This window comes from Tachysurus fulvidraco, chromosome 13 (genome assembly GCF_022655615.1).
Source record: "Tachysurus fulvidraco isolate hzauxx_2018 chromosome 13, HZAU_PFXX_2.0, whole genome shotgun sequence".
Lineage (NCBI taxonomy): Eukaryota > Metazoa > Chordata > Actinopteri > Siluriformes > Bagridae > Tachysurus > Tachysurus fulvidraco.
The window spans coordinates 25,906,213-25,918,712 of NC_062530.1; the positions used below are offsets into that span (position 1 = coordinate 25,906,213).

Below are 12,500 nucleotides of genomic sequence, written 5' to 3' on the forward strand. Positions count from 1 at the left end.
TCTCTCTCTCTCTCTCTCTCTCTCTCTCTCTCTCTCTCGTTTTATTCTTTTTTTCAGTACAAGTACAAATCTGTTAAAACAATTACAGACTTAATTATAGAAAAATAACAGAATTATTTTAAATAAATCATATGCTTTATATGGAGGTTTGTGGGCGTGGCTTTAATCACAGATAAAGAGATAAAAAAATCTACATATATTCAGAATTGTTTAATGCACGTTTTCTAATAAAACGTTTCCTTGTAAGGTCTAAATGACACCATGATCTTTGAATCGAATCACTCATTAATTCAGAGAAATTAAAATAGGAGATAGAGAATAGGAAGGAAGGAAGGAAGGAAGGAAGGAAGGAAGGAAGGAAGGGAGACACGAAGGAAGGAAGGAAGGGAGACACGAAGGAAGGGAGACACGAAGGAAGGACGCGCGAGTAAGAAAGATAAATGGAACGAGATGAATGAGTGAAAGAGAGTGTAGAAGCCATGCTGAAGTAATTCTCATCCTAAACTTCTAGAGAGAAAAAACAAAACAATAGACTCATTGTGAAATTGTTATTTCTATCCATCAGTTCTGTCTCTTTTTTTTTCTTTCCTTTTCCTTGTCAAACCCCCACGCCGCTCTTTTCCTGCTTTCTCGTAACTGCTGGAATGGCAAATCTGTAATTACCACATACGCTACCTCCAACGAAGTAGGCTGACTCCTCTCTGTGTGTGTGTGTGTGTGTGTCTGTGTGTTTATATAGAGCATGCAGCAGCTCTTTCCAGCTCACTTTCCATTCAGCTCCAGCTCACTCACACACACACATAAGCACCCGAGAGCTGCCAAAAGATTGCTCAGCATTTTGCAGAGAGAGAGAGAGCGAGAGAGAGAGAGAGCGAGAGAGAGCGAGAGAGAGAGTCTGAGTCAGACTGTACCTCAAATTCAAACCCTACTCTTGTAGCGTGTTGTACTCTCCGAGCCAGACAGCATGTCAGCGTTAAGGATTGTCCAGGTGGTGTGTATGGTGGTTTTGGCGAGTGTGGTGATGCCTCAGGTTTTTGGCGAGGACTACGAGGACAGCTACTCCGACCTGTACTACAATGTGATCGGCAATGGAGAGCAGGATGAAGGTGAGAGTTTTTAACCTCAAACACACTGTAACCTTCACTCAACATCCATCATACAAACTTTTTTTGTAACCAGGGTTTTTGCTCCGGGTGTGTGTGTTCACTGCTGTGTGTGTGTGTGTGTGTGTGTGTGTGTGTGTGTGTGCACTTTGGATGGGTTAAACGCAGAGAACAAATTCTGAGTATGGGTCACCGTACTTAGCCGTACACACCTGGGATTAAATCAGGATTGTGTGTAGGTGTGTGTGTGTGTGTGTGTGTGTGTGTGTGTGTGTGTGAGTGAGACACATCCAAGAGCTTTCAAGAAAAAAAATGGGCAAAAAAAAAAGATGTTCATAGAGGATTCAGGCAGCTGTACAGAACGTGCGTGTGTATGTGTGTGTGTGTGCATATGTGTGTGTGTCACTAACTTTTTATAATCTAACAGATACTGTAAGAATATTTTCACTGTATAGAATCTAGCAAGCGAAAATATCTTGAATATAGTCGAATGTCTATGAAAGGACATAAAAGTTGATTAACACATTTCTTATTTCTGGTTTTTACATTTTCAACCTTTAAACTGTTTACTATTAGCAGTTAATTGTGATTCCTTACAAATTAAGGCTTAAAATAAATAAATAAATAAATAAAAAAAGGTTTAGCTAGAAAAAGTGGGAAAATAATAAATAATAATAAAAAAAGTTTTTTCCAGTTAAAGCTTTAACGAATTAATGTGAGTATTATACACACACACACACACACACACACACACACACACACACACACACACACACACACACACACACACGTGTATAAGTGTAAGATAAGAACCGTATGCTTCCCCCGACCCCGACCTGACTCGCCGTCAGTTTTCATACGAATCGAGTCGTTACGACGTAATAAATCTCTGCTGTAGTGTGTAACACAAAACATCTGAGCAAATCTGTTACTGACTAATCGGATAAGAGAACTTCGTTTTTTTCGGACAGAGATTTAGCTTCATATCATTTGCTTTTATTAAACCAGATGAAACACGGTGAGACTATCTCATCCGAGCTCTGGCCCGAGAACGCGGCAGGTCAGACGCAACGAGCCACAATTAGACATAACAAATAACAACAAACAAACAAACAAACAATCAAAACCCAGAACTTTCAGAGCGAAACAGCTCTCTGGGGTCTTTACAAAAGCCGTCTCAGTGACAGAACATCGGATTCTGACTACAATAATGTATATTATCATGCATTTTTGTTTCCAACAGTACATACACTCTTAATAATAAAGGTTCTTGAATGGTTCTCTGAAGAACCTTTAACATCCATGGATGATTTCCATCACATAAAAAGGTTTTCTGTAGTGATAAAAGGTTCTTTAGACTCTACAAAGTTCTCTTAGGTTCTATGAGGAAAGGAGTTCCTTTAAGAACCGTTTACCGAAAGATTCTTCTACGGCATCGCTGGTAAAAAGCGGGTTTCTGGAACCTTTCGTTTTAAACATGTACTAAAAGGAATGAAAGAGAACAAGAATGAGGAAGAAATTATCTGAACAATGAATCGTTAGTGTTTTGATGATTATGTGACCAGATAATTAAGCCAGTCAGCAATCTTTGGAAGGACGATTGTGTGTGTGTGTGTGTGTGTGTGAGTTTTGTGAGTGTGTGATGTTTATGCCACAGTCGGCTGGAAGCTTAAAGGTCTTTATGTAATGACGTAAAAACTCAGAGGCCCCTCGGCACACGAGAAACAAAACCTCCCTCTGTAGTTCTGCGCTTTAGGAACAAACACACACACACACACACACACACACACACACACACACACACACACACAGCAAGCAAATGTCAATGGTAAATCACAGCACGGATGAACAGCATCGAACACCAACCGCCTCCTCCAGTGATGACTGAAAAAACATTTCAGTGTAGGAGAAAGAGGAGGAGGAGGAGGAGGAGGAGGAGGAGGAGGAGGAGGAGGAAATGTACTACAGATCATCACTGAGCAACTCTTTTGTGTGGGTGGCACATAAATTGGCACATACAAATGTATTTATTCATTTATTTATTTATTTAAGAAGCAAAGAAGTTAATAACATTAACACAATTCTGCTCCATTGTCGTCTTTGTGTGTTCCAACATGAAGTAGTTCACTACTTGAAGAACCTTTAACAAAGGAATGTTGGACACTCCATGACTCAACGCTAGCGTACTGGAAAAGGGGTCTAATACATTTTCAGGATGACCGACGACACTCTGTTGTATGAGACGTCTTACAAACGTTTTTTAATTTAGCACATTCTAAATTCTAAGTGGCATCGCTAACTTCCTGTTAGTAAAAAACCTTAGTGTCATGTTTACGAGGACACGACCCTTCTAACGTTCATAATTTAAATCTAACGTTTCCACCCTCACAGCAGACACCCCCACCACCAGCCCAGCCAGTCCCTGCACAGTTCCTGAGTTCAGCAAGTGGGACAAGCTCTTCACCATGCTGGAGAACTCTCAGATGAAGGAGAACATGCTGCTGCAATACTCAGACGACGTCGTGAAAGTAGGCCTGCAGTCTCTGCGAGCCGAGGTGCTGGAGATCGTAGCGCAGAACAGCAGATCCTGCGCGGCCGCCGTAGAAAGCTCGACGCGCCGGGCCGCTGCGCATGCTGAGCAGAAACTTCTGCAGGCCCTGGAACATGTGCAGGATGCCGTGGCACATCATCAGGCACAGTATGATGCAACGCTCGGGCAGATCCTGGAGGCGTCTCGGGAACAGGTGACACAGCTGGATAAGGTGGAGCAAAACTGCGTACATGACCAAGTTAAGAATTTCCAGACCAGAGATGCGAAAAAGGAAGACAGAAGACAGCTGCAAGCCATCGCTTCTGAGCTGCAAATCATACAAGAGAAGCTGAGCTTCTTCGCAAGAGCCACAGCTGGACAAGCGCAGCCAGCAGGTAAATATCAAACTATTTAGTCTTAAAAATGTTTTTTTTTAAAAGGTCATTAACCAAATACAAGTAGAGAAAGTGTTTATAAGATGTTCAGTATGTTGACATCGTGAATAAGAGTGCTGGGATGAGTAACAAGCAGCAGCTCTTGGGTAGAAATATTAAGAGATTACGCACTCAAGCAAAAGTGGAAATAATTAAACTGTGTTCTGAGGAAACAAGACCACAACACACTGCGATGAAAACCTGTTAACGTCCAGATTCAACACATTTTAACAATAGCTTGAACCAAAAGCAGTCAGAGTGGATTGTGTGGGTTGTGTTACACTTGGACACAACACATCTGTTAATCAGGACAAAACTCTCAAATCTCTAATCCATGAGTCAGATACGAAGATGCAGAAGTAATATAATCTGTGTGTCTAGAGGAAAGCTGGAGCTGATAAGCAACAAACGCCAAACGACGATGGGAGGAAACCGAAGGAGTCGGCGTTCCTGTCAGCACTCACTTCGCTCGACTTTGAAGTACGGAAACAAAAGATAAACACGACGTCTGGAAGAACAGAACAATTACAAGATGTCATAACTGAATACAGATGAAGAAGACCATGTTGAAAGAATTGGGGCATCGTGAGATCCATCCATACCAGCACACACACACGCGCACACACACTTGCTTCGTTTTTCTTAGAATTAGAGATGCCCTGTCCTGCTGGACTCGTTTCAGTAAGCTACACACACACACACACACACACACACACACACACACACACACACACACACACACACACACACACACACATCCAAACGACCGACCATCTGGAGAAGAAATTTATGGCCGTTTCTTCCTAAACAAATGATGTAATAAACTCAGAACACTAACAAAAACAGGAGGATGCCTCCGGATCCGGGGATCTGCAGAACGCCCCTCAGCGGGAGCTCGGAGTGGGGCAAACGTGACATTTCAACAGATGTTTCGAGGAAGATCTGGAAGATTGCCGACTTGTTCAAACGTTCCTCAGATTGCTGAGGTGCAAGACTCGATCAGAAAGAGAGGATTTATTTTCAATGACTTCAGAGGTTGACCTTCTGAAGGAGTACGTCGATGTCCTATACGCACTTAATTCATCAACAACTGGCTTTGGCAGTAAACTTTTTCCCACTAAAAGAAAGCTTAAAATCCTCTTAGACACTGGATAGACTTTCACACTTTGGCACAGCTTACCTCAGGGATGAATGCAAGTACGTCTAAATCTAACATTTCTCTTTCTCTCTCTCTCTGTTTCTCTCCATCAAGGTTGCGACATGGCCCTCTTCTTCCCTATGCGCTCTCCAAAGATGCATGCCGAAGTCATTCCCGAGCGCTCCATGAAGACTCATTCTGTCACCGTATGCCTGTGGATTAAACCAACCCAAATGTTCAACAAGACCGTGCTGTTCTCATATGGCACCGTGTCCAACCCGCTGGAGTTGCAGCTGCTGCTCAAAGGACGTAACGCCCACTTCACGGTCGGAGGTGAAGCTCATTTAGTGGAGGCACGCCGTGCTGCAACCGAGGGATTGTGGGGACATTTGTGTGGGACCTGGAGCTCTGAGCATGGCCTGGCATCGCTGTGGGTAGACGGCCACAAAGCAGCAAGTTCTCCAGGTGTAGCAGAGGGACACGAGATTCCTGCCGACGGCGTCACCATCCTGGGCCAGGAGTACACCGGCGATGGTCTGGCCAAAAGGTTCGGCGTCCAGGATACTAAAGCAGGAGAGCCGTTCACAGGGAAGCTGAGCGGCGTTAATGTGTGGGACCGCGTCCTGGATGAGAATGAGATTTTGGAGCAGGCACAGGAGGACGGGATGAGCTGCGGTTCCCGTGGCAACCTGGTGGCCTGGGGCGTGTCTCAGATCCTGGAAAAAGGAGGCGTCAAACTCATCTACTAAAAAAAAAAATCCTGCACCAAATCTTCTCTCTTTTACACACTCACAATAATAGCTCTCTGTACTACCACATTACCACATCCTGCAAAGATCAACAAAACCGACTCGCTTCTAAGGCCACTGTCTTTTCCAATAGAGTAACAGTCTGCATTTTTCTGAGCATAGGGACAACGTTCTCACTCCGTCAACCCGAAGACAGCCTGTGTATCCGTATCGTATTTATCCGAATGTTTACATTCAGCTAAAGTTTTTGTCCCATAATCTTTTGAAACTACGTCATGTTTTTTTTTTTTTTTTTTAAATGAAGTAGATCGTTTTTCATTTCTTGCTAAAGGAGCTGTGTAAAATGTTTACAAAGTCTCTTAGGAGACTTTACCTTGGATCTGTTAATGTGAGGAAATGTACTATACTGTATTTTTGTTAATGAAATGAAAACCTATATTGTATATAGATCTTTTTTTTTTCTATTAATAAAGGTGTGAATAGGTGGAGTTTAATAAATAAAACTGTTAAATATAGTACATGCTGGATTTGGAGAGTATTTCTTTAACCTGATCCTTATTCTTACATCTACACATTTTGGATGTCGTTACTGACTGATACACAGTATTTACTCAAGGAATAAAACACATCGGGTCGTGCACGAAGGTAAAAACAACCTACCTGTACTGTATAGTGGTGAAGTGGGACGTGTTTTATTCCCGTTATACCTCAGACGTCTATTACGTCTGTGTACTATGTGACGAGATAAAGCCTTCTCTTCTATTCTACTAGAAGTGATATATACATAGAAAAGTTCCTCAAAACAGAAATGCTTAGTTTTTCAATCCACGCGAATGTTTGCATCTTCAACCCCATTTCGTGCCCCCTACTAAAATTCAATTGACTCAAAAAGAGTCATTTTGGTAATAAACACATATAAATTCATTTGTTTAAACTGATTGGAAATGTCCTGCAAGACATTTTGTTTGTATTCAGTGAACACGAGCGTATCGGTTGAAAAAAGGTTAATAATTCACCTCGCACTGGAGACCCCTTCCATAAACATTAAACAGTCTCCTAAAGAAAAACCTTTGGACTGAACGAGTGTTTTTAATCTGTAGACCGTCTGCCATACACATCCCCATGAACTAGCTGTCGCTATGGAAATATAAATAAATAAATAAATAAATAAATAAATAAATAAATAAATAAATAACATATGCGGTTGGCGTGTTAATATAAGCCTAGGTTTTTATGTCCGTGCTGCCCGTAATGCTTTAGACCGGAGTAGGATGGTAGTTAAGAAAGATTTCAGATCTAATAGATAGATCGGAGATAGATAACAGCTCCGCCAGACGTTACAGTCTCTCTACAGTCTCTCTAGACATATTTGGCAAATATCAGGTTTTTCATTTTCATAATGAATGAGGTTATATAGAAAAGAGATCTGATCCTCCTCAGTCTAGAAACCCCAGGTGAAGGCTGACAAGCTCGCTACATTCCTAAAAGGATGGAACTCATAACGAGCGTGCCCTGAGGAGCCCGCACTCACTCGTGTACTCCTGGGAGTCCTGCACATTTAACAAACTCCAGACCTCCGCCAGCTCTCTCACACTTCCTGTAGTATAAGTTTACATGAAACTCCCGCACCGATGCTCAACGACGTGCTCGTGAAGAAAAAGGACTCTCAGGCTGCAGAACCGAGCCAGATATCAGAACTGTGCCAGATATTATCTGTATTCGAGAACCGTAAGGAGAAACGCTCCCGGTTATCGGTTTGTACCTGACCTGACCCGACCTGAACTCCGGTACCTCGGCTCGAGCTTGCTGTGGGAAGTGTTTAGAGGTCAGTGATCCCATGTGTGCCTGAGTGACAGTGGGTCTGGATGTTGTTAATGAGAGAAGGAGAAAGAAAAACAAGACGCACTCAACGCTTCAACGCAGACGAGCGTCTCGATGCGTCCAAAAACCAGAGCCAGCCCGATGCCGCGGCCCTACGATGGCGCAAGATGGATAATCATTAATACGAAACGTGCGGAAAAAATCCGTCCATGTTGTACTGTGATAAGAAAATAATCACGAAGAGTAACTTTGACCTCGATGACGTCCACACCACGAAATCTTCTCAACAATTATATTTTTTTAATTAATAAGCAACGTAATCATCATGACGGAAGAAAAGCTCAGCTTGTCATGTTACTGAGAAACTTGACAAAGTCAAAGTTACAGCTTTGCTTCTGTCCAACTGAAGACTCCTTCCATAACCGTTAAATAAACATCTCATTACCGAAACCTGCAGCTTATCAGCAACTCGTTTTCATTTCTAAAACGACAAACGTGTCACTCGTGTCTGCTCGGCTTGCTGGCGAGCGTCCGCACTTATCGCCGCACTCGCTTGTTGTGGGCACAGATTGGGTAACTAAAATAAAATGCTGGGCACACTGTCATGCTGTTCACAGTCAGCCAAAGATATATCAGCCTTCATTTACTAGAGCTGTTGATCGGTGATCGCCATGACGATTTCACAATTGCTCCTTATGTAAGGCTTTTTACTTGGCTGAGCCGGTCGATGGCGAAAGCCAACTTGGAGCACTCTATTTTCTCTCTTTTTTGGAGATGTTTCTCTTTTAGTGTACAGATCTTAACAAAGCAAAAAGCAGCACGTATATTCTGTAAACACACACACACACACACACACACATACACACATATATATACTCCAGCTATATATTCTCTAGATTATGCTGCGAATGAATGGTTAAAGGCTTTCTGCACCCCATTATGTCACTAACTGCTGTCGGGATTTGTTAAACAAACAACGTTAGGGGGTCTGTGCTGGTCTTTGGTGCCTGTTTGGTTGTGGGGGTGGAAACAGGAAATGTGTGTGAAGCAGGCAGGGGTTTCTGTGCTATACGCTAACTTCCAGCCACCCTCATTAGACCGCATTGGAAGACCAGCTACGTGCTCTGTCTTTCTCTGACTTTCCTGCAACTACTGTAATCTGTCCGTCAACATGCACTGCCCAAACATCTAATGAGCGTTACAGTGAAGAGGTTTTATCAGGTGTCCTCCTGTGAGCACATGAGGAGGTGGTTAAGCGCTTTTAATGTGATACTCTTAGAAGTAGTGGGCTGTAAAAGCTCTTGGCAGAACAGCACGAGGGCTGAAAGGACAGGGAACGAATACATTTTTTTTTTGGTCTGGACATGGAAGATGTTCTGCTACTGATGATTTATGAAGAGAAAAATAAAATAGAAATTTACTTAACACTCTAGGAGATTTTATCAAACCTTGGATTCTGATTGGTCAGACTGATCGGTGCTAAATTGATCACAGAGCTTACGATGTACTGGTGCGGTTGTGTGTTGGATTTTACCTCTCGTGACCATACAACGACCCGGTTTACCTCACCCCTTCCATACTCTGAGACAGGGGGTAAAGGTCACCGCTTCCTATTAGCCTGACAGCCACGGGGTGTCTCGGTAAGGTGAAAGCCTTTAATAAGGAGTGTTTGCTCTGAACCACTCATTTCCTGGTGTTTACCGGCTCCATCATCCTTACTGCGAGATGGTATTAGAGGTTACCTTGATAAAATTGAGTTTTTTAGGGACGAGAAAACACACACACACATATTATTGCTCTAATATTTCTTTCTCCTGCTGCAAGGACAAAGAAAATCGTCCTCAGTACCACAGACTCACTACTAAAAGTATCATTATCTCACCGGTAGAACAATCCATCCAGGAGTTCCTGTGTTTAAACAGCTGAGAATCGAGGCACGGGATCACACAAACTATTCACTCTACACATAATCCACTACCACATACATCTTACTACAGGTCAATCTGAACAATAGATTCAGAGCAAATGGTTTTTTGCATTTAGTCACAGTTGAAATTACCGCGTTCATCTTGCAAAAGGAATGAGAAATCGAGCTACATACCGAGTCCAACAACTTTCATTCGCATCCAAATGGCTGCCACGAGCTTAAAAAGTTTCTCCTACGAGACTGAATCTGGCTTGAATACGCCTCCAAAAGATTACACACCCAGCGGGAATTGTTTCACGAAGACCTTTAAACGAGTAAAGCTGTCTTTTTTCACTACGTGAAAGTAACACGCCACGGTTAAAAAGGTTTAAATGAGATGATAACACTGATTAAACTGAGACCTCACACTCGCCGGAGACAGCCGTGAAGCCCGGTTAACTGGATCGGTGTCTAAAGATAAAGTGTTTTACGATGCAACAAAAACCTTTGTCGTAGAGCATTATTGTTGCTATAACGACAGCTCGTTTCGCTGAGAGGATATTGATGATATTGAAGGATTGAGGAAACGTGCGAAAGTTTTAAGTGTGTGTTCTGTGCATCACAAAAAATAAGAAGAATGAGTGTTTGTGTGCGCTGTTCTGTTGTTTTCTCACAATAAAGGTTTCTCGCTGCTCTGTAGGTGGCCTGATGTGACCCCTATGACTTTTGACCTGAACCATACCTCCCAGTATGCTGATGATGATGGCCTGGGTGTGCTGGACCAGCAGCTCTGCCTTGGCGATGGCGGCCAGGCTCAGGTAGCTGGACATGTTGTGGCTCAGCTCGCGATTCCCCTGCTGCAGGAAGCGCACGGCCACCGGGACGGCCAGCGCCATCATCGGGGCTCGGTTATAGTTCTGTACACAACCCAGACACACACACACACACACACACACACGTTTGGAGAATTATTCCGTTATTCATCCTTAAGCATTTAACTTAGTATCTAGAGTCGATTCTAACAGATTAGCTCAGGACTCAGAAATATTCATCACTACCGTAAGTCAGCGTAAGCCACCACATCCTGTTCTGTAATTTGCATACTGAAACACGATTGGCTCGTGTGTTTTATCACGTCATAACCCTTGTATGTGACTGTAGTATATCGTATGATGTTTTTTTCCATCCGAGCTCCTTGTTTTTCTTACGAGATCGTCATCGAACCTCTGCAGTCTGTTTGTAATAAGGATTAGAGCCACATTATGAGACTTTCTGTAGTTCTTCATCATCCCTCCTTCATCTTTTCGTCTGAACATGGAGGCGATTCAGCGCACAAGGACACCGGTTTCCTTCGGTTTTAGGTTGCAATCAACTAAAAGATCACAGACGGATAGAGACAAACTAGTTCTGACCAAAAGCATGCACACATTACTGATCATCAGATATTTACACAATCACACATAAACTGTCCAAATGAAAAATCTAAAAAAGCTGAAGGCCATCGGTAGGGTTTGTTTATTTATTTATTTATTTATTTATTTATTTATTTATTTATTTATTTAGGAGAGCAGAGTGAAATGCTCTGATGCCCCCAAGTGGACACCATGAGATCTTTAGCACCATTTAACTGCATTAACATGAAGTACAAGGGGGCGCGGTGGCTTAGTGGTTAGCACGTTTGCCTCACACCTCCAGGGTTGGGGGTTCGATTCCCGCCTCCGCCTTGTGTGTGTGGAGTTTGCATGTTCTCCCCGTGCCTCGGGGGTTTCCTCCGGGTACTCCGGTTTCCTCCCCCGGTCCAAAGACATGCATGGTAGGTTGATTGGCATCTCTGGAAAATTGTCCGTAGTGTGTGAGTGTATGAGTGAATGAGAGTGTGTGTGTGTGTGTGCCCTGCGATGGGTTGGCAAATCGTCCAGGGTGTATCCTGCCTTGATTTGCCCCCGTATCAACCCTTTGCCTGCTAGGATGTGCTAGCTTGTGTTAACAGGAGTGAATACTCATGAAATCATTCACAACATTTGAATGTTTTTTTATTTATAGATAATTGCACACTATACACATTTGTTTTTCCTCCCATATCAACATTACGAGAGATGTTGAACCCTTGCCTGGCACAGAGGGTGGGGGGTAAATACTTATGGAAGGCTGTATTTTTCACTCGTGCAGCTCGTTCTCAAGAGTCCCAAAGAGAAGAGATTTTCAAAGAGAAGGCTGTGTGTGAAATGTAGCTCATTATAAAAACCGTCTCTTTAATATCCATCTTCTGCTCTGATCAAAGACTTGTGCAAAAATAAATAAATAAATAAATAAATAAAATTCATGCCCCCGAGTGAACTGTCTAATGAATACTAATCTCCAGCAGTTACCCAGCATGCACCGATCTCCTTTATCAGCTTAGGTAAGGATCAATTACTTTAATAAATAATAATAAAGCTCATGCAGACTTTATTTTACAATTAAAAGTTACCTTAACAACAACAACAATTACCTGTAACGACACTAAAGAAGAGAAGCAAAAGATTTGAGCTTTTCTATGGAGATTCTGTGCACATGTCGGACTCTATGATACAGAGTGAGCGTGTGTCTGTCGCCATCTACCGGCCGGCTGCTGTACTACTGAACGTCACTCTAACACGCACGTGACTCATACTGTATGAGGCATGAATCCACAATCCACATGTGTACGTGTTTTTTATCCATCTATAATGTTCTGTGAATCCGGAATGTACCTTAAATTCATTTTCTCATGCAATAACTTTGTTCTATAGAGATTTAAGTTGGTTTCTGATCATTTGATTGACAGCTAGAATTGATCA

The 12,500-nt window shown here is 42.6% G+C and overlaps 2 protein-coding genes across 7 annotated transcripts in view; one reads left to right on the forward strand and one right to left on the reverse strand.

Annotated features, from left to right (window-relative positions):
- Nucleotides 1-12,500, reverse strand: part of veph1 (ventricular zone expressed PH domain-containing 1) — an 85,852-nt gene that overhangs the window by 65,189 nt on the left and 8,163 nt on the right. For all 5 annotated transcript variants that reach the window (XR_007144701.1, XM_027161732.2, XM_047822480.1 and 2 more), the window contains exon 4: nt 10,424-10,598. Coding sequence is in view for 4 of the 5 variants with exons in the window: in XM_027161732.2 (XP_027017533.2) it covers nt 10,424-10,598 (175 nt within the window). In the remaining variant the exon portion in view is untranslated. The remainder of the gene's footprint in view (nt 1-10,423; nt 10,599-12,500) is intronic.
- On the forward strand, nt 758-6,472 carry ptx3a (pentraxin 3, long a). 2 transcript variants are annotated; one of them, XM_027161735.2, is made up of 3 exons: nt 758-1,106; nt 3,495-4,028; nt 5,320-6,472. In XM_027161735.2, the coding sequence occupies exons 1-3, from the start codon at nt 965-967 to the stop codon at nt 5,952-5,954; spliced, it is 1,311 nt and encodes a 436-aa protein (XP_027017536.1). In that variant the 5' UTR covers nt 758-964; the 3' UTR covers nt 5,955-6,472. The 2 variants fall into 2 exon arrangements, with proteins under 2 accessions (XP_027017536.1, XP_027017537.1); XM_027161736.2 differs by having other exon boundaries at nt 3,498-4,028.